Below are 21,343 nucleotides of genomic sequence, written 5' to 3'. Positions count from 1 at the left end.
AAACCCTGCAACTAATTTGTTGAATCTCTGCATATGTCCTGCACACCTACTACGCACATTGTCTCCTAATAACATGAAAGACTTGAATGATTCACACCAGACAGATTTCATGAAGAAAAAAATGTGTCCTTACTTAGGCCTAGTGTTAGGTGACTGCCTTCACCTAACAAGTATGTGGCCTTTCTTGGTAACAGACACACACAGGCTCTGTACCCCATTTATAACTCAGAGTGGGCTCCAGTGGAAAATGCAAGGCTTAGGGCAGTATCATGTGGGTCTGCTACAAAGAGCACACAAAACCATTTGGAATTGCTTGGTCTGGGCAGGAGTTGGCATCACAGGGGAGATTTAGCCATGAGGTCACCCTTGAGAGCTGATAGGAACAACCAGGGGTAAACAGCGCCCCACAGTGGAACTACACTGACCCTTGCTGGTCACACAAGGGCATAACAGCTCTTACCATTCTACCCATAAACACATGATGAAACTAACACCAACACATACACATGACATTCTCCCAGGCATGTACACATGCAGACCAATAGTATGTAGACATACTCTAGTCAATGATTACATCAAATTATTAACCTCACACAAAAGGAGAGATGACAATCACACAGACCAGGCAAAGGATCCCACTCAGCCAAGAGACTGCTATTACAGTGATGCTCATTACCGCATAATTCTGTTCCCAGAGGAGAATGGCCCATTTTAAACGTTGAGGGTAGGATGGAAAGTCGACTATAAATAGACTCACTTCTTCCTCCTTATGGTGATGGAACTCCCCATGCTCTGATCAAATGTCTCTCTGACTTCAGGGCAAACTTTTTAAAATGTTATCTATCCGGATTTCGGCTATCGGATAGGATTAAATGCAAAAAAAAAAGAATGAATAGAAGGCGGGTCTCCATTCAAGACAATGATTAATCCATTCTTTTTTTATTCATTTAATCCTATCCGATAAACAAAATACTTTCTTTTTTTTAAAACTGGGCCCAGGAGGCATTCCTGAGAGGAGAGGCATATGACCCTCTCTGGACTGGTTGCTGAACATTTTCCAAACCCTCCAGCTCTCCAGCTCTCCAGTCCATGGAGCTTGAATGACAAAGAAAAATGCTTCCTTTTTAGGCCCACTGTAGTAACATAATACTTCATATGGGCCCCTCTAACCAACAGTATTTGGCACTGTTTAGGGCTATTGTACAAGTGGCGCAGCAGTCTAAGGCACTGCATCTCAGTACAAGAGGTAAAACAACAATCCCTGGTTCAAATCCAGCTGTGATTGGGAGTCCCATAGGGCGGTGCACAATTGGACCAGCGTTGGCCGGGGTAGGCCTAACATAATAATTTGATTTTAACTGATCTAGATAAAGGTAAAAACCTGTTTTTTAATGACACCCGTGTAGGCCTAATCGTACTTAAATCAGTCATATCTGTAGAAATTAGGCTAACAGCCAACCTAACTATTTTTATTCAGTCAATCGGCTCTATAATTTAAACCCTTCCTGTAGGGACGTATTAATTCCGCCGATTCTGTTTCAAAACGTTTCTTGAACGGAAGCAAACGAAACGAAACGGGACATAACTGAATTTGTCCAATATAAACTAGTTTAGCAACTGGCAGAATGAATACACTGACTCATTGCATACTCTTCATGAACAACTTCAGACGGAAAATGCCCATGAAGAAAATATAGGCCTATGAAAGAAAATGCAGTAGCCCGAACTCACCTCGGCACTCTGCAGCGTTGTCTCAACTGGTTTTTACGTATAAACAATGGGCCTACATTCATTTTCAAAGAAACGTTTACATGGCGTGTATCAGGTGAAAACATGGCATATCTCCATCGTGTCAACAGTTATTATACCTCAGTGGTGTCAACAACTGGGCAGGTGAGATTAATAGTTATGCACGTGCTCCACAGTGGCCACAGATTTCCCCCCGCGTGAATTTAGTTCCAATCATGCAAATGTTGAAATTTGACTCGAGAAACATAATTACATTTAGTTGAAAACCGTGGTATAATTTTTCATGAGATTTATTATACTTTATTAACATTTAACAAGAAAGAAACCTAAGTAAACATTATGAAACATAAATATGATTAAATATATATTATAAACTGGGGTGGTTCGATCCCTAAATGCTGATTGGCTGAAATCCGTGGTATATTTAAGCAATAAGGCACATGGGTGTGGTATATGGCCAATATTTAACTGCTAAGACATGTTCTTTTGCACAATGCAACACGGTGGGCCTGGATACAGCCCTTAGCCGTGGTATTTTGGCCATATACTACAAACCCCAGAGGTGCCTTATTGCAATTATAAACTTGTTACCAACATAGTTAGAGCAGTTCAAATATTTGTTTTGTCATACCGGTGGTATACGGTCTGATATACCACGGCTGTCAGCCAATCAGCATTCAGGGCTCGAACCACCCAGGTTATAACAGACCTTATACCAAGGGTTTAACATTTATTTTTACTCTTCTAATTACGTTGGTTTATGGCCAATATACAATGGCTAAGGGCTGTATCCAGGGTTGCGTCTTGCCTAAGAACAGCCCTTAGCTGTGGTATATTAGCCATATTCCACGCCCCCTCGAGTCTTATTACCCAAATATACACTGAGTATATAAAGCATTAATTGATTTAGGCTATAGATTTGTATCAGTAGCTATGCCTGCTGTGTGAGATTTTACAGGTACAGTTGAAGTTGGAAGTTTACATACACCTAGGTCATTCTTCAACCACTCCACAAATTTCTTGTTAAACAGCTTGGAAAATTCCAGAAAATGATGTCATGGCTATAGGCTATAGATTTGTATCAGTAGCTATGCCTGCTGTGTGAGATTTTACAGGTACAGTTGTTTAGAAGTTGTTTAGAAGCTTTTGATAGGCTAATTGACATAATTTTAGTCAATTGGAGGTGTACCTGTGGATGTATTTCAAGGCCTACCTTCAAACTCAGTGCCTCTTTGCTTGACATCATGGGAAAATCAAAAGAAATCAGCCAATAACTCAGAAAATAAATTGTAGACCTCCACAAGTCTGGTTCATCCTTGGGAGCAATTTCCAAACGCCTGAAGGTACCACGTTCATCTGTACAAATAATAGCAAGTATCAACAGCATGGGACCACGCAGCCGACATAGCGCTCAGGAAGGAGACGCGTTCTGTCTCCTAGAGATGAACGTACTTTGGTGCGAAAAGTGCAAATCAATCCCAGAACAACAGCAAAGGACCTTGTGAAAATGCTGGAGGAAACAGGTACAAAAGTATCTATATCCACAGTAAAATGAGTCCTATATCGACATAACCTCAAAGACCGCTCAGCAAGGAAGAAGCCACTGCTCCAAAACCGCCATAAAAAAGCCAGACTACGATTTGCAACTGCACATGGGGACAAAGATCATACTTTTTGGAGAAATGTCCTCTTGTCTGATGAAACAAAAATATAACTGTTTGACAATAATGACTATCTTTATGTTTGGAGGAAGAAGGGGGAGGCTTGCAAGCCGAAGAACACCATCCCAACCGTGATGCACGGGGGTGGCAGCATCATGTTGTGAGGGTGCTTTGCTGTAGGAGGGACTGGTGCACTTCACAATATCGATGGCATCATGAGGGAGGATAATTATGTGGATATATTAAAGCAACATCTCAAGACATCAGTCAGGAAGTTAAAGCTTGGTCACAAATGGGTCTTCCAAATGGGCAATGACCCCAAGCATACTTCCAAAGTTGTTGTAAAATGTTTTTTGGACAACAAAATCAAGGCCTTGGAGTGGGCATCACAAAGCCCTGACCTCAATCCTATAGAAAATGTGTGTGCAGAACTGAAAAAGCATGTGCGAGCAAGGAGGCCTACTAACTTGACTCAGTTACACCAGCTCTGTCAGGAGGAATGGGACAAAATTCACCCAACTTATTGTGGGAAGCTTGTGGAAGGCTACCCGAAACGTTTGACCCACGTTAAACAATTTAAAGGCACTGCTACCAAATACTAATTGAGTGTATGTAAACTTCTGACCCACTGGGAATGTGATGAAAGAAATAAAAGCTGAAAAAATAATTCTCTCTACTATTATTCTGACATTTCACATTCTTAAAATAAAGTGGTGATCCTAACTGACCTAAGACAAGGATTTTTTACTAGGATTAAATGTCAGGAATTGTGAAAAACTGAGTTTAAATGTACTTGGCTAAGGTGTATGTAAACTTCCGACTTCAACTGTTCTGACTGGCATGTAGTGTAGGCTTTCGCTATAGGATACTACACTGAGTGTACAAAACATTAAGGACACCTGCTCTAACCATGACAGACTGACCTGTTGAATTCAGGTGGAAGCTATGATCCCTCATTGATGTCACTTGTTAAATCCACTCCAATCCGTGTAGATAAAGGGGAGGAGACAGGTTAAAGAATACTTTTTAAGCCTGGAGACAATTGAGACAAGAATTGTGTATGTGTGCCATTCAGAGGGTGAATGAGCAAGACAAAATATTTAAGTGACTTTGAACAGGGTATGGTAGTAGTTGCCAGGTGCACCGGTTTGTGTTAAGAACTTCTACACTGCTGTGTGTTTCACACTCAACAGTTTCCCGTGTATATCAAGAATGGTCCACCACCCAAAGGACATCCAGCCAACTTGACACAACCGTGGGAAGCATTGGAGTCAACATGGGCCAACATCCCTGTGGAACGCTTTCAACACCTTGTAGGCTGCAACTCAATATTAGGAGGAAGGTGTTCCTGTATAGTCAGTGTATATGTGTATAATATATGTAAATGTATAAGTATGTGTAATACTTATATGCTCATATATGTGTGACACATGTAGTATTCAAATGTTTATTACATATACACTGAGTATACCAAACATTAGGAACACCTTCCTAATATTGAGTTGCAAACCCTGTTCAAAAGCACTTATTTTGTCTTGCCCATTCACCCTCTGAATGGCACACATACACAATCCATGTCTCAATTGTCTCAAGGCTTAAAAAGTATTCTTTAACCTGTCTCATCCCCTTTATCTACACGGATTGAAGTGGATTTAACAAGTGACATCAATGAGGGATCATAGCTTCCACCTGAATTCAACAGGTCAGTCTGTCATGGACAGAGCAGGTGTCCTTAATGCTTTGTACACTCAGTGTAGTATCCTATAGCAAAAGCCTACACTGCATGCCAGTCACATACTTCTGTCTGTGTAAAATCTCACACAGCAGGCCTAGCTACTGCTAAAAATCTATAGACTAAATCAAGTCAGTCTTCAAATGATTGATGATTGAATTGATGATGATCTAATTGATGATTGATATTTACAATAGATTACAGTTTTTCATGTGAAAATGTGTCCTTTACAGTTTTCCCTGATGGCACTTCCGCAAGGCACTCAAGGTCAGTCTGCTGAACTGATAGGTCAGTTTCTTCTTCACCTTGAAGATCTCTCCAGACTGGGTGTAGTTCCTCAGCGCCCTGGACATCTTCTGGTAGGTCATGGGCCTCCTGTTGCCTTTCCTCTGCCCCCAGAGTGCTGCTACCTGTTCCTTGTTCCGGGCACCCAGGACCCAGGAAACGCAGTGGGCCATGCCAAGGTTCTCCAGCATCTCAAACAAGAAGTGAAACAGACACACCTTTCTACCTGTAACCACAGTAACAATGATAAGATAGAGTGGAGCGGTTAACAATATCCCATCATAATTGATAATAAAAATCCCTTTTTGAGATGACCAGCTGTGATGGTGTTCAGTGGTAAAGTTGTATGTATGTAAAACGTACAGAGATAAGCGGTGTATGGGACCATTGTCCTTTACAGTTAAAGGCAGGTCTCTTTAGGCATTGGTCCCTCAGGGCAGCATGAGCTCCAGTGGCAGTATCTGCTAACCACAAAAAGGGAAGTTGCCTCTCTCACCAGGTCCAGTGTGGTGTGTGGGTGCTGGTCTTGCTGGCATAGTATGTGGCAATGTGTGGTCTGTCCCTTTCTCAGGCGGTGTAGTGTTGTTTTGGTCCAGTAGTGTTGTTGGGTAGCCACCATGTGATTGCAGGGCCTGAAAAACACGTTTTTTTTAACCAACTGAGTTGTATGACTGAGACAAGCAGAACATCGCCCAATAAACTATAGCCATATACTGTGTATCTTTCACAGATCAAAGTGCTGTCTATGACAGGCTGACCTAAGCATCATGGGGAGGCTTATATCATTGAATGCGTACCTTTTCCTCGTGGCACCAGTGATCACAACAAGTTTCACCAGAGTTTCCTTCCATTGTCACTGGTGTAGGCAAAGCACAGATGCCTCCCACTGCAATAGTGTAGAACAAGAGGTGGCATTAAAAATATACAATAATCCATTTATTTGTGTGATTCATAACGCTAATAGAGAATGACCTTTTTCTCTGCCATCTCCAGTGCCCTGTCTGTAGTGTTCCTCCAGAAAGTCCAAAATCACCTCCAGATCTGTCTGGTTGTCTTCGAAAGAATTCGGACAAAGATAACCGGTTCAAATTGCACAGCACTCACACATACAGTTCAGTTTGAAAGTGTGACATCAATATACATCACTGTGCAGTTATCCTTAAGCTTATAACCGTCTCATATTTACCATCGTTGCCGGATGCACGTAGATTGCTGCAGTCACAGGTCCTGATCCCAGGTTTTTCACAGAGTTGTGTGTTAGATGAAATGCATGAAGGAACTGTGTGACACCCAGGCTTTTATTATGCCTCCGCAACATGACAGCCAGTTGGGGCTGCCTTGCTTATCGCCTGGCCTGCACTTCTCACCACAACTACCGTAAATAAACCTTCACCACAGGAACAATGACCACCACCAGAGAAGCACTGTCTCCCAGGACTGACCACATCCTCACCGCTGGGCAAGATAAGAGCAGCCATGGGCTCTCTTGACAAGAAAACAGCACTTATCACAATGGTTTGCCTTTTGGGATAGCGATACACCTTGTGTTCATGTCTTACAGAGTGTGGATTGATGGGGAATTGTGAGTGAGGGGTAGACAGTGTTATTATTGCCGTTGCACAAGCAGACATATTTGGCTCATTCAACAAAGTTCATGGTTTTCTCTTTTTTTTCCTCTTTTTTTCCTAGGACACAACAAGGATGGGACACTTGTTGGAACTCATGACATTTTCGCCATTGTTAGGTAAGCAAGAATAGCACAGTTATGTAGTCAGTGTTGAAGTCAGTGTTGAAGTCAGTGTTGATGCAGTGATGAATAATTCATTGCCTAAAATAAAACCATATACACAGTACAAACACAAATGATACAAAAATGATTTATTAAAATACATCAATGTGTGTGAGATGCAAAGGATTTAAATTCATTATTTACAAAATGACATGCAGTAATACATGTTCTTATTTGAATCCAACATTGTAGTTATTTCCCTTTACATGTACAGTACCCACACCGAAGGCTTGTAAACTGGTTCACAGTTCTCATAGGTAAAAAAAGTTGATATATTTTCATTATTTACATATTCAATGATCCACAATACCTGATCAATGGTCATTACATTTTCTTTTAAATGGCATAACTAACGGAGAGTAAACATTTTTACATTTCTTTATGTTTCGTTACGTTTCCTGACCCCCATAACACAATGGCTGCATAACAAGGCCCAGTTGTAGGCCCCCGCAGAAGAATGAGGGAGTAGCCGTATGAATTGACAGCTAGCTAAAGCAGCTTTTAACCTCTGTTATTTTCCACAGTGACATTACCTGAGTTCACGCCTTGGTGACTGTGGATGAAGTGAAGCTTGTGGCAAGATCACAGTCTCCCTGGAGGGAGTAATGTCCATACCAGTTGTGCCAGTCAGGTGCAGCAGCAGAGCCATAGTAAGCCTGTTCAGCTGGGGCATGCTGCTGGTGGAGGAGCACCTCCCGCCCAGGGTGGCCAGCCCCGGGGTGCCCGGCGGGGGGAATGACGTGACTGATGCCCCCAAGCCTCTGGATGATCGACGGGTTGAACTGGTAGGTGAGTTTGCGGCGCACCTTTACGATCTCGCCCGTTCGGCTGTAGTTGCGCAGCGCCCGTGCCATCTTCTGATAGGTCATGGTCTTGCGGTTGCCCTTGCGCTTGCCCCAGCACTCGGCCAACTTCTCTTTGTTCTTGGAGATGAAGTGGAAGGTGCCGCTGCCACGGTCCGTCCACTGGATGGAGTCAGCCGTGTTGGGATCGCCCAGAGCCTCATGCAGGTACTCATAAAGACGCAGCTTCTTGCGACCTGATGAGATGAAAAGGTTGACTTTAGTTATAATAAAATCATAAACAGGCAGAGATTCAGTTGTAACGATGTCAATTTGATACTTGCCAATCAAAAATCTGAGGTAGTAGAAACATGTTCAATTCCAGCATGTGTAGTTGTGCTCTGACATCTCTTACAGACATTGTCAACACTCATCGCTGATGGCCAAACACTGCTCACCTTTGCCGCTCCTCGGTGGCGGTGCGATGGAGTAGAACTGGGGGTAGTCCATGGTTACAGATGGACCCAGTGAGCCGTAAGGAACAACATGAGGCCATGACTGGCAGGACGAGGAGAGACAAACTGGTCAGGTCAGTCACATCCACATGAGACATGACACATACATGTACTGTAACCTTACATCACAGTTGTGCAAACTTGGAGAAGTCAGTCAATAGTACTATACTGGTAAAACACAACTACTTGTTCTGTACGCTCACCGTCTGCTCATTCCAGTCATATGGCCCTGGCACATCAGAAGGGTGGGTGATGGGGTAGCAGCACATTATGCTCGATCGCATTGGAGGCTCAAAGTACTTATACTCTAAGTAGAGGGAGAAAAATATAGTCATTGAATAGTCTTCACTGCCAGAACCAATGAGACTAAAATGTATTGAATAATTTTTCTGACATGCTCAATACAAAAAAAATATTAACAATAATGTCCGTGCCTAATATAATGATGGTGATTGTTAGCGTTCAGATTTAAATCTGGTTTTCTGGAATGAGTTTTGAAGTGTAAGTTTACCTGTATCACAATACGGATCGTCAGAGTGCCGTTGAATCACATCAATTGCATCCTGGAAGTGCTGGTTGATGTCATTATCCAGTGAGCTCTAGGAAAACATCAATAACATGCAATCAACTACAATGTCGTAATTAGGAGAAAAGTTAAGCTACAGAATGAATAGGAATAAATGCCTTATTCGAAAACAACATGGAATGTATTTAAAATTAAACTAAATTGATCTTCAATCCGTCATGACTCACCATTTTGTATATTTGAGTGTAAACTTCAGACAAGGCAAGCAGTGTCTGACCACTGTCTGTGTGAGATGGATGTACTTGTGCAGGTGTATATATAGTGGTGTAAGCCCCCAATATTCACCTTTCGGCTAAAACAAAGTGTCAGATAAAGAGATTGGTCGATTTAAATGTGTCAACGTCAATTCGTGGTTGGCAATACTTCTCTTTTTGGAAGAGCAGATCAGATACACCTCCCACAATCACTCTTTCACACTGTTACTAGATCAGATCACATGAAGATCACATGAACAACAATAACCTCTCTTATGACTTAATTTATCCAGGAATATCTTCCAATAGCATTCTAATTAGCATTTCTGGGTAGATATTAATTAACATACATATTGTCTTATCATAAATGCTCTTCAGTAAATATAGACTTTCCTGTAAATTGAAATCTGAGACCCTTGAACTGCTGGGGGAAATGTGTATATAATTTCCATTATATCTTCTGTGTTTTAAGTGTATTGTCTGACGTGGCTAACACTTACAGAGCCTATAGAAAGTCTACTCTCCCTTTCACTTTATTTTCACAATATGATGCGCTAGAAAGTGGGGTTGAAATAGATTTCATTGTCATTCTTTGTCATTGATCTATGCAAAATGCTCCATAATGTCAAAGTGAAAAGAAAATTCTACACATTTTTACAAATTAATAAAATTGAATAACTAAAATATAGTCGTTGCATTTCAAGCACATATTCAAATACAAAGACCAGGGAGATTTTTGAAAACCTAATAAAGAAGGTCAGTGTTTGGTAGATGGGCAACAATAACAAATCAGACATTGAATATATCTTTAAGCATTGTCAAGTTAATAGTAATGCTGTGGATGATGTATTAAAGCACCCAGACACATCAAAGATGCAGTCGTCCTTTTGAACTGAACTGAGGACAGGAAGGAAACTGCTTAGGGATGTCACCAAAAGGCCATTGATGATTTTTAAAACAGCTACAGAGTTCAATGGCTGTGATGGGAGAAAACAGGATGGGGTCAACGTTGCAGTGATTCCACAATAATTACCTAAATGATAGAGCGAAAAGAAGAATAAAATATACAGAATATGCATCCTGTTTTCAACAAGGCACTAAAGTAATCCTGAAGAAAACAAACACAGCAAAGGAATACACTTTTGGCCTAAATGCAATACCTTATGTTTGTAGAAAATCCTACACATCACTGAGTAACTGCCTCCTTATTTTCAAGCATGGTGGTGGTTGCATCATGGTATGGGTATGCTTGACATTGGCAAAGACGGGGATGTTTTTCAGGATGAAAATAAACAGCATGGAGCTAAGCACAGGCAAAATCCTAAAGGAAAACCTGCTTCATCTGCTTTCCACCAGACACTGAGAGAGGAATTCACCTTTCAGCAGGACAATAGCCAAGTCTACACTGGAGTTGCTTACCAAGAATACAGTGAGTGTTTTGACTTAAATCTGCTTGAAAACCTATGGCAAGACTTTAAAATCACTGTCTAGCCATGATCCCCGATACCTTGACATAGCTTGAAGAATTTTGAAAAGAATAATGTGGGAATATTGCACAATCCAGGTGTGCAACGCTTTTATGAGACTTTCCCAGAAAGAGTTACAGCTGTAATCGCTGCGCGAGGTGTTTCTAACATGCTTTGACTTAGGGGAGTGAATACTTATCTAATCATATTTTTCATTCCTCTTTTTTTTTAATTACATTTTTCTTCCACGTTGACATTACAGAATATGTGTAGATCGTTGACAAAAAAAGTACAATTCAATAATTTTTTTATCCCACTTCATAACATAATAAAATGTGAAGAAAATCCAAGGGGGTGTAGATTTTCTATAGGCACTGTATCTGTAACCAAACTGCAGTCATTGACATCAAGTGATAAAAACCCTACTAGTTTTCCATTCTAAAGCCTGAGTATAAGCTCCATGTAGCCTTTAGCCCATCTAGCCTTTTTTCATAGTTTTTTCACATAAGTTATTATGGACACACGGGATGGCTCCTGATCTATCAAAAGTAGTGAAAAGTGTTGCATCATGTCTGGTAAATAGTTGATCTGTATTTCAGTAGATTAGCAATCTGTTGGTTTTAGAATTGATACAATGTTGCTGATTTATCCTGACTTGTAATGGATATTACTGTATGCCTAAGGCAAACACAATAAGGTGTGCATGATGAGTGTTGATTTCAGCAGGAGACTGAAAAGTAAATGATTAAAAACCATACTTCCCTAATTCTAATAATGGAATCATCTGCACCTGTTAAAACCTTGTGTAACGTGATTGCACCCTCTGAACCACTAGGGATTGCTAATGTACTCACCACAATAACAGCATTTGTTGATTTCATTTTCACCCTTGATACTTCAAAGCATTAAACAAACTAGGTGATGATAAAAATAATAAAAATACAATACATAAGTACTGTAACTATAACTTGCTGTGAGTCGATTACATAGATTGAACCTTTTTGAGATGATTAACATAATTATTAAATATTTCAGTAAATCAATGTGGGCCACACCATATGGTCACTGTTGCAACCATATGTTGTACAGCTATCACAATTTTTTATAAATAGATATGTGTTGCTTGACTGGAACTGTGGAACTGATCTATGCATTATGTCATAAAAGCTATCGTTAATGATTCATAGTTCAAGTATAAGTATTTGTCTTGTCCGCAAATCCCAACTCCTCCCTCTCCAAATAAACAAGGGATTTTTGAGAAGTTCATTTCTTAGATGCTGCCAACATACGTTTTAAATATCAACGGATTGACTCCTGAAGTTCCCCTTTCAGGTTCGCTGAGTGTGAATACAGCGGTGATCTTGCCTGGATGGGTAGATTAAAAGATTATGGACACAATGCAATAAAGATGCACAGATTATATCTATCTGTATCCCTAGCCTACACAATGGCATATACTGTAAAACCGCTGTCTACACTCACTGAACTAGACCATACATTTATATAACTAGACAGTTTTTGGGTGCATGTGTGTGCGTGTGTATAGATGTGCGTGTGCTTGTGTGGGGTTTTCTCTCGGTGACTAGCATTGCTCGAATGCTAGAAACCACAGTACCTAAACGTTCTCCCCCTCTAGCTTTCTTTCCATTGCACACATTAACATGGTCAAACTTCTGTCAAAAGTCAAATATAAATCAAAAACAACAACCATGCAACCAATAATGCAGGCTCCCTTGACTCCCTCTATTTACTAAATGTATTTGTATAGATTGTGATCAAGTACATGTTTTGATTACAACATCACAGCTATAGTTCTAACAATTAACCCATAGCAGGAAGAATGGGGTTGAAATATTTACCTGAGAGCGTTCTGTGCGTGCGTGGGTGTGTATGAGTGCGTGTCTGTGCCAAGGTGTTTACATTTAATCATAAAGCAGCCATGAGGGCGCTTTATCTCTTCAAACAAAGAAGCATTTTTCTTCCCCTTCTCTGCAGGCTCTATTGAAAAGGTCTATTTATATCAACACCAATGAGGGAAGAGCAGTGTAACCGCAACACGGTCGACACCTATTCAACTTCTTTATTTACTGGCACTCAATGAAAATCAAGAAGTACTAAAGCCACTGACACAGATTAGATCTGTGGAATAAAGTTTGTGAGGCAACAGGGTTGTAATACTATATCAGTGAGATCATGTTATGGTCAGGGCATATATTTAGATTATGGATGTTGAGTTTCTTTTGTTATTTTGTATCATTTTTTGTTCTGCAAGAATGTATTTCTCTCTCACTATATCAAAGTAACTGTAGATGCCACTGGTTCCTATTAACGGAGAATGAATGAATTTGAGACAGTCAATGTCAACAGTGTAGATAACGTTTGGCTTGTGGTCCAACATGCATAGAGAAAATTTAATCACATGTACTATATAGAAAATAATGTGATGTATATCTCTGAGATTGTTTTAGATATCATTTCAAATGAAATAATACAGAATTAATAACGTAATTTCTACTCTTTCCATTTGAAGTTTTAGCCAGTGAATCCATGGACATGGAAATGTGAACATGAGTCACTTATAATTTATATCCACAACAGGAAAAACTGTTCCACACATGGCCACTAGGAGGTAGTAAAGACACATCACACCATGTCAGAAAACTATAATAATACATCTAATTTAGTCAAGCCTTCAGTTCAAAGAAAAAACGGTATATGTATGTACTTCATAGAAAGTGTTAAAATGTATTACTTTTTATAACAGAGCGAGAATTAAGGTTGGGAATGTTTCCCAGAAAGTAACCATAGTGTGTTTCACAAGGAATACAAATGGCAAAGGCACATTTGCTTATCAAATCTATTTCCCCCACACCGGCCAATGTCGGAAAATATTGGAGCAATCTGAGTGCATTCAATTCTCTAGGGCTTGCAGAATACCTTTATTGATCTGCCATGTTAAACCGGAAATCCATCTCTACAGTGTGTAGACAGCAAACTGAGCACCAGAGGGCAGTGCAGAGTCATTACTGTAAACCCAGATATCCACACCTGCTACATAAGCTTTGGCCCTTTGCTGATTTGTAGCTGAGTCACTATACAGATGAATATCCACTAATACATTTGATCAAAAACTAACATAGTCACTGAGTTTGCCCACAGTGACACAGAACAAGCAATTATACAATACCCCTTGAAGTGGATCAACTATAGTCATAATTAGTGTGTGTGTGTGTGTGTGTGTGTGTGTGTGTGTGTGTGTGTGTGTGTGTGTGCGTGGGCGGGCGTGCGTGTGTGCGGTTTTATTTTATAGTGCATTGACGGGGACAAAAAATAAACAACAAACAAAGATCTGCTTTTTCAGATATTTTAAGTGTAATTTCCTGTGAATTTACAGAGAAACCAAAATTCTTGCTCTTCCAAATCTCCTGAGCACTTCCGTGAACTGAGGTAGCACAGGAAATAGATAAAAAATGCAACCAACCTTCATTATACTACATAGATGCAAAGAAATGCATTGTGTAAAGTCCAGTATGTACTTGGTGGAATAGTTTAGAGTAGATTTGAAACGACCTGGGTTATATGGCTGCTGGGGCTCACAGGTTAGGGGTTTGCTACTTTCTGCAGTAGGCCACAGCCCCATAAGCTAACACTCCCACAATAGCCACCATTGCAGCGCCCCCACACAGCAGCACAGGTAGCTCAGTGGCAGGGAGCCATGTAGCAGGCTCAGCCTCTGTCTTCTCTGGCGGAACCTCCTGCATCACTGGTGGGATTTCCTGTGTCTCCTGGGCAGCGTGGAGCGAGACCGAGGACTCTGGTTGGCTGTTAGTTTGTCTCTCATCTGGTGGCTGTGGTGCTCCTGGTCCTAGGACCGGGGGAGGGTGGAGCTGCTCCTGCATAGAGTATTGGAGTTCTGAATGTAACTCAGCTAGTGTAGGTATTGAGGGGACAGGAGTAGAGGAGGCAGAGGGGGGCTCTAGCTTCCAAACTGGCATGGGCATAGAGACGGTGGTGGCGTGGGATACTTCAGCAGGCTCCTCTTGGACAAATAGCTCCTCAGCCACAGACATCATTAAATCCATAGTCTCTTGGTGGTCAGCTGACACCTCAGATGAAGGTAATAATTCCTGGGTGTCCAGCTCCTCTTCCCTGAGCTCAGCCAGTTCTCTTTCTCCCCCAAGCACACTCATCGCACTGGCCTGCAGCTCCTCCTCTTCCCCCAGGCTCCCGTCCTCCTCCTCCTCCTCCTCTGCCAGCATCTCCTCCTCCTCCCGCTCTAGGTGGACCATGTCGGAGATGGAGGAGTGGTTCTCGCTGTGCTCCTCAGCTAGGTGGACCACTCCGTCGCTGCTGTCCAGGCTTTTGGTGTCCTCGGTGTCCATCATGTCTCCCACGGTGGACCAGGACTCTACCAGGCTGCTCTCTGTCTGCCAGGGGCCAGACCCGCCACTGTCTCCCTGGCTCAGCTGCAGCGTGGCAAGGCCCAGCCAATCAGGCTTCTGCTCTCCAGACAGGGAACTGACCTCACCACTGTCATCCCCTCTGGACACTGCTGGGACCTTGCCCTCCAGACTGAAAACCGGCCACTAGAGAGACACAACAGACAACCAACCATTAACATGAAAACATAAAATCAACAATAAATGAATCAACTGTAGTGAGTTGAATATAAAACCTTTATAACTACTTAATAGTTGCTAGAACGATTATGTGTTTTAATGACACAGAATCTCATAGGGTCTGTTTCTGCTCTCTTGCCAACTACTTATGGAATTGTTTGGCTTGAAAATGGCAGCAATAGAGTTGGCAAGAGCACAAACCGATTTGGGACTCGGCTATCTCATAGCTGTGGTCCCTGGAAAAGGTTAACCAACATATTAGAAGATGTCCTTCAGTGACGTGGACCGATCAAGTTCTGTGTGGAAAAAGTAGCACCCTCTGTTCCGTGTTGCAGCATTCTTTTCTATGTATAGCCTGGCCCTCACATGTCTGACTATGTATAAGCCCTACATATGTATTTCCATTTCAGCCAGGAGCGGAAGCTATTCCAGAGATTTCACATGACGTGACGTGTGGTCGAGGGTGGGGATATAGAGGAGAAGGGATTTTTACAAACCCAGCATGAATGGAGTACTGCAGTTGTGTCATTGAAAATGTCTCACACAGGAAAACAGAGGACACAACGCATTGCACTTGCACAAAACGTTAGAGGTCGAAAAATACAGTGCATTCAGAAAGTATTCAGACCCCTTGACTTTTTCCACATTTTGTAATGTTACAATCTTATTCTAAAATTGATTCAATTGCTTTCCCCCCTCATCAATCTACACACAATACTCCATAATAAGCAAACACAGATTTTTTAGAAATGTTTGCTAATTTATATAAAATAAAATAAACTGAAATATCACATTTACATAAGTATTCAGACCCTTTACTCAGTACTTTGTTGAAGCACCTTTGGCAGCAATTACAGCCTCAAGTCTTCTTGGGTATGACGCAACAAGCTTGGCACACCTGTATTTGGGGAGTTTCTCCCATTCTTCTCTGCAGATCCTCTCAAGCTCTGTCAGGATGGATGGGAAGCGTCACTGCACAGCTATTTTCAGGTCTCCAGAGATGTTCGATCAGGTTCAAGTCCAGTCTCTGGCTGGGCCACTTAAGGACATTCAGAGACTTGTCCCAAAGCCACTCCTGCGTTGTCTTGGCTGTGTGATTATGGTCGTTGTCCTGTTGGAAGGTGAACCTTCGCCCCAGTCTGAGCACTCTGGAGCAGGTTTTCATCAAGGATCTCGCGGTACTTTGCTCCGTTCATCTTTTTATCGATCCTGACTAGTCTCCCAGTCCCTGCTGCTGAAAAACATCCCCACAGCATGATTCTGCCACCACCATGCTTCACTGTAGAGACGGTACCAGGTTTTCTCCAGACGTGACGCTTGGTATTCAGGCCAAAGAGTTCAATCTTGGTGTCATCAGACTAGAGAATCTTGTTTCTCGTGGTCTGAGAGTGTTTATGTGCCTTTTGGCAAACTCCAAGTGGGATGTCATGTGCCTTTTACTGAGGAGGGACTTCTGTCTGGCCACTCTACCATAAAGGCCTGATTGGTAGAGTGCTGCAGAGATGGCTATCCTTCTGGAAGATTCTCCCATCTCCACAGAGGAAGTCTAGAGCTCTCTCAGAGTGACCATCGGATTCTTGGGCACCTTCCTGACCAAGGCCCTTCTCCCCAGATTGCTCAGTTTGGCTGTGCGAGTTTGGCTGTGCGGCTAGCTCTAGGAAGAGTCTTGGTGATTCCAAACTTCTTCCATTTAAGAATGATGGAGGCCACTGTGTTTTTGGGGACCTTCAATGCTGCAGATTTGTTTTGGTACCCTTCCCCAGATCTGTGCCTCGACATAATCCTGTCTCGGAGCTCTACGGACAATTCCTTCGACCTCATGGCTTGGTTTTTGCTCTGACATGCACTGTCAACTGTGTGACATTATATAGACAGATGTGTGCATTTCCAAATCATGTCCAATCAATTGAATTTACTACAGGTGGACTCCAAACAAGTTGTAGAAACATATCAAGGATGATCAATGGAAATAGGATGCACCTAAACTGAAAATTCAAGTCTTATATTGAAGGGTCTGAATACTTAAGGTAAATAAGGTATTTGTCATTATGAGGTATTGTGTATAGAATGCTTTTAAATTCCATTTTAGAAAAAGGCTGTAACGTAACAAAATTTGTAAAAAGTCAAGGGGTCTGAATACTTTTCGAGGGCACTGTATTCCCCCAACACCCACTCCTCACCCTCTTATTGTCCCCTTGTCTTTCAGTCCATCATTTCCATTTAAATGCCACCTGTATGTAATTGTTCATTCCTTGTATATTGAGATTGAATACATCTGTCCTTCACTGAGTGACCCTGATTAATCATTATGGATGCATGTAAATCTCATCCCAGGCACAGAGTCAAAACACTGAGATCAAGTCAGAGCTGTTTATTACATAATGAAAAAGCATAGAACCACAGTGGCAGAGGACATAGAGGTCACCTTTATCCATGTTTACGATAAATATTTCCTGATTTGATCAACATTGAATGATCAAACAGCTCATGCACTTGTGCCGTACTACTTGTGTTCCTCTGCACAGTTACAGAATGCATTGTGTGTTTGTCCTGAGATGGACTGTCTCTGAGAGGCACATCAGCAGAGACCGTGGATTAAATATCTGTTGGCTAAAGCTGAGTGTAAGCTGTAAGCATGCCGAGAAAGCTGCCCTCTCTCTAACATCGAGGCCTGCCAGGTGTATGTTACTAGGCATTTTGGCACAAGGGGAACCAGTGACATGGTGATCACACTCTCCCTGCAAGGCACAGAGCAGACCTATAGGCAGATATCCACAAACGTGTTTATGTGGAAGGTTATTGTACAGTACCTGTTCTAAAGCATATTAATTGCTAAATCTGTCCAATAAGACTCATTCACTCTTTGATTTATAGGTTTCCAATGATCCACCCCTGACAATGGCTTTTAACCCCCACAGAGTTTAATTAAAACAAATCCCTATAATGTGGAGTCCCACTCCTTTCCAGACCTGGGTTCAATTACTATTTGAAATCTTTCAGATACATTTAGTGTTTGGTCTTGTCTGTCTGGAGTGCTAAATGGACGAGGTTTGCACGTTTGCGACTATTCTATTGGCTCCATTGCGCCAGGAAACTTCGATCAAACCCAGATAAAGTATTTGCAATGATTTCAAATAGTATTTGAACCCATGTTTGTTCTCTTCCCCATAGTATCAGATACCCATGGTACTGATGTCAGAGACTCATGGTCATGATATCAGAGCCCCAGAGATAAAAGGTCAGTCTGAATGTCAGACAGAGGAAACGAGACATTCTCAGCCCCTCGTGAACCATCTGATGATCTTATCCGATTGGATTTCTAGAAACAGACACATGACAACAGACACACACACGCATGTGCACACACAAACATATACACAGGGACGTACGGACACAGACACACACACTCGAGGAAAGGCCGCACAGAAGCTAGTATTTTCTGATGTCAATGACAAGTTAGCTGGACACAAGACTTCGAACATAGTCCTGCCCCTGTTGATTTAATCAGTTACTCATGACAACCACCAAACAACACCCGGAGAAACAGACTTCTTTATGTTGACAGGTGGTACACAAGGTTAAAACCTCTTGGAGTTGTGCCCTTCATAACATCAAAGAGCTCCATGATGGCTGATATAAATGGCTTTTATATTGGTTTAACAAAGCAAGCTTTTACAAGGCCCTCTCCCCTCAACTACATATATTACTACTACGTGTGTGTACTATTATGTCCTACTAATACTACTACAGTAGTATACACTCACACACCACAATTCCCCTAAAACTGGGCTCTCCAACCCTGCTCCCAGAGAGGTACCCTCCTGTAGATTTTTCGCTCCAACCCAAGTTGTAACTAACTTGATTCATCGTATCAACCAGCTAATTATTAGAGTCAGGTGTGCTCGATTAGGTTTGGAATAAAAACCTACAGGATGGTAGCTTTCCAAGAACAGAGTAAGGGAGCCCTGCCCTAAAACAACAACAACAAGATATCCTGTGATGCGGCCTTGCATTCCATTAATTAAGAGCAGAATAAAATAAGTGTCTTTCTTACCTGGCTCTTCTCTGTAAAGTGTTGAAAGTTGTAGGTGAGAGACAGATGTTGAAAAAGAGTAAGAGACGTGCACTCGGACAGAAAGTCAGGGCTGAGGACACAGCGACAGAGAGGGTGACATACACGCTGTAGTTAGCAATGGACTACCAGCTGCTCCACAGAACACAGGAGCCTACCCCCCCCCCCCCTCTCTATCTCACTCTTCCACTCTCTCTCCCACTCTCTCTTTCTCCATCCCCTGTCCAGTGCCCAGACTATGACATAACAGTTGGCTACAATGTGGCCATGCATGTTTTATGGAGGGAAAAATAAATATATTCCATTTGTAAGAGGCTGCTATAGAATTGCAGCATGCAAAGTGATTGAATACTTCATCATTGTGCCAGCTTGGTAAAATAGCTCTGCCTTCTATTATGCCTATTGTCTTGCACTGGGTAGACATAACTAGCTGTAAGTCAGTGAAAAACCTCTGAGTGACATAATAGTTAACAGTACAGAGGAGGCAGAGAGGGTAGTGCTGTCACAGGCAGTTGGCCAAAGTTTTCTGACACACTTCCAGATGGCAGACAGTCATTCACTGTTCTGTAGAAGGAAAGAATGCAGACTGAGTCATAACCAGAATAGAAACTCTGTGCTATTTTTATGGAATTCCTCTAACCCTCTAGCATCATCTACTGGCAAGCACCATGGTCTGCACCATTGACTACATAGTCAGTCTGCAGCGTGCAAATGTTTTCCTGAGGATTATTACGAAAATCCTTTAAATAAATGTTGGTGGGAGGGGCTACAGGAGGATGGGTTCATTGTAATGGATGGAATGGAATAAATGGGACAGAGTCAAACATGTGATTTCCATATGTTTGATGTGTTTTATACCGTTCCTTTCATTCCATTCCAGCCATTACAATTAGCCCATCCTCCTATAGCTCCTGTCACCAGCCTCCACTGATGTTGACTTTATCCACAATTGATTTCCTTCTCATTTTTATCATATTAGCTACAATTATGTATCAAATCATTTAACATATTAACATTTGAGAAAACATTTCAGTGAAAAGTCCATGCTTGACAGCTTTATTTAATTGAATACACGCATTCAGAAAGTATTCATACCCCTCGACTCATTCCACATTATGTTGTGTTACAGCCTGAATTCAAAATGGATTAAATATATGTTTTTCTCTCATCTACGCACAATACCCCATAAAGACAAAGTGAAAACATGTTTTTAGAAATGTTTGCAAATGTATTGAAAATGAAATACAGAAATATCTAATTTACGTAAGTATTCATACCCCTGAGTCAATACATGTTAAAAATAGCACAGAGTTTCCATTCTGGTTCTGACTCATTCTGGATTCTTTCCTTCTACAGCACAGTGAATGACTGTCTGCCATCTGGAAGTGTCTGCCTTTGGCAATGATTACAGCTGTGAGTCTTTCTGAGTAAGTCTCTAAGAGCTTTGCACACCTGGATTGTCAATATTTGCGAAATATTCTTTTTAACATTCTTTATGCTCTGTCAAGTTGGTTGTTGATCATTGCTAGACAGCCATTTTCAAGTCTTGCCATAGATTTTTCAAGCTGATTTAAGTCAGAACTGTAACTAGGCCACTCAGGAACATTACATGTCATCTTGGTAAGCAACTCCAGTGTATATTTGTGTTTTTTTTTACCTGTGCCCAACACTATTTTGTTTATTTTTTATCCTAAAAAGCTCCCTAGTCCTTGCCGATGACAGGCATACCACAACATGATGCAGACACCACCATGCTTGACAATATGTATAGTCCTCAGAAATGTGTTGTGTTGGATTTGCCCCAAACATAACACTTTGTATTCAGGACATAATGTTAATTTCTTTGCCACATTCTTTGCAGTTTTACTTTAGTGCCTTATTGCAAACAGGATG

General features: G+C 41.5%; 3 protein-coding genes across 3 annotated transcripts; all 3 read right to left on the bottom strand.

Annotated features, from left to right (window-relative positions):
* Positions 1-5,369: 5,369 nt before the first annotated feature.
* LOC149978133 (transcription factor Spi-C-like) lies at positions 5,370-6,905 on the bottom strand. Its single transcript, XM_090199039.1, has 5 exons — positions 6,881-6,905; positions 6,400-6,480; positions 6,225-6,313; positions 5,915-6,059; positions 5,370-5,653 (listed from the first exon to the last, which is right to left on the bottom strand). The coding sequence occupies exons 1-5, from the start codon at positions 6,903-6,905 to the stop codon at positions 5,370-5,372; spliced, it is 624 nt and encodes a 207-aa protein (XP_090055165.1).
* A 383-nt stretch (positions 6,906-7,288) lies between these two features.
* LOC110490417 (transcription factor Spi-C-like) lies at positions 7,289-14,009 on the bottom strand. The gene is made up of 5 exons (XM_021563800.3): positions 9,267-14,009; positions 9,025-9,112; positions 8,717-8,820; positions 8,457-8,556; positions 7,289-8,255 (listed from the first exon to the last, which is right to left on the bottom strand). The coding sequence occupies exons 1-5, from the start codon at positions 9,267-9,269 to the stop codon at positions 7,756-7,758; spliced, it is 795 nt and encodes a 264-aa protein (XP_021419475.1). The 5' UTR covers positions 9,270-14,009; the 3' UTR covers positions 7,289-7,755.
* A 100-nt stretch (positions 14,010-14,109) lies between these two features.
* On the bottom strand, positions 14,110-19,644 carry LOC110490416 (uncharacterized). The gene is made up of 2 exons (XM_021563799.3): positions 19,433-19,644; positions 14,110-15,345 (listed from the first exon to the last, which is right to left on the bottom strand). The coding sequence occupies exon 2, from the start codon at positions 15,142-15,144 to the stop codon at positions 14,371-14,373; it is 774 nt and encodes a 257-aa protein (XP_021419474.3). The 5' UTR covers positions 15,145-15,345; positions 19,433-19,644; the 3' UTR covers positions 14,110-14,370.
* Between the last annotated feature and the right edge of the window lie 1,699 nt (positions 19,645-21,343).

This window comes from Oncorhynchus mykiss, chromosome 15, assembly GCF_057628025.1.
Source record: "Oncorhynchus mykiss isolate SJ-2025 chromosome 15, ASM5762802v1, whole genome shotgun sequence".
In the NCBI taxonomy this organism is placed as follows: domain Eukaryota; kingdom Metazoa; phylum Chordata; class Actinopteri; order Salmoniformes; family Salmonidae; genus Oncorhynchus; species Oncorhynchus mykiss.
Note: the sequence above shows the minus strand (reverse complement) of the source record. Positions and strands in the feature narration are given on the sequence as shown.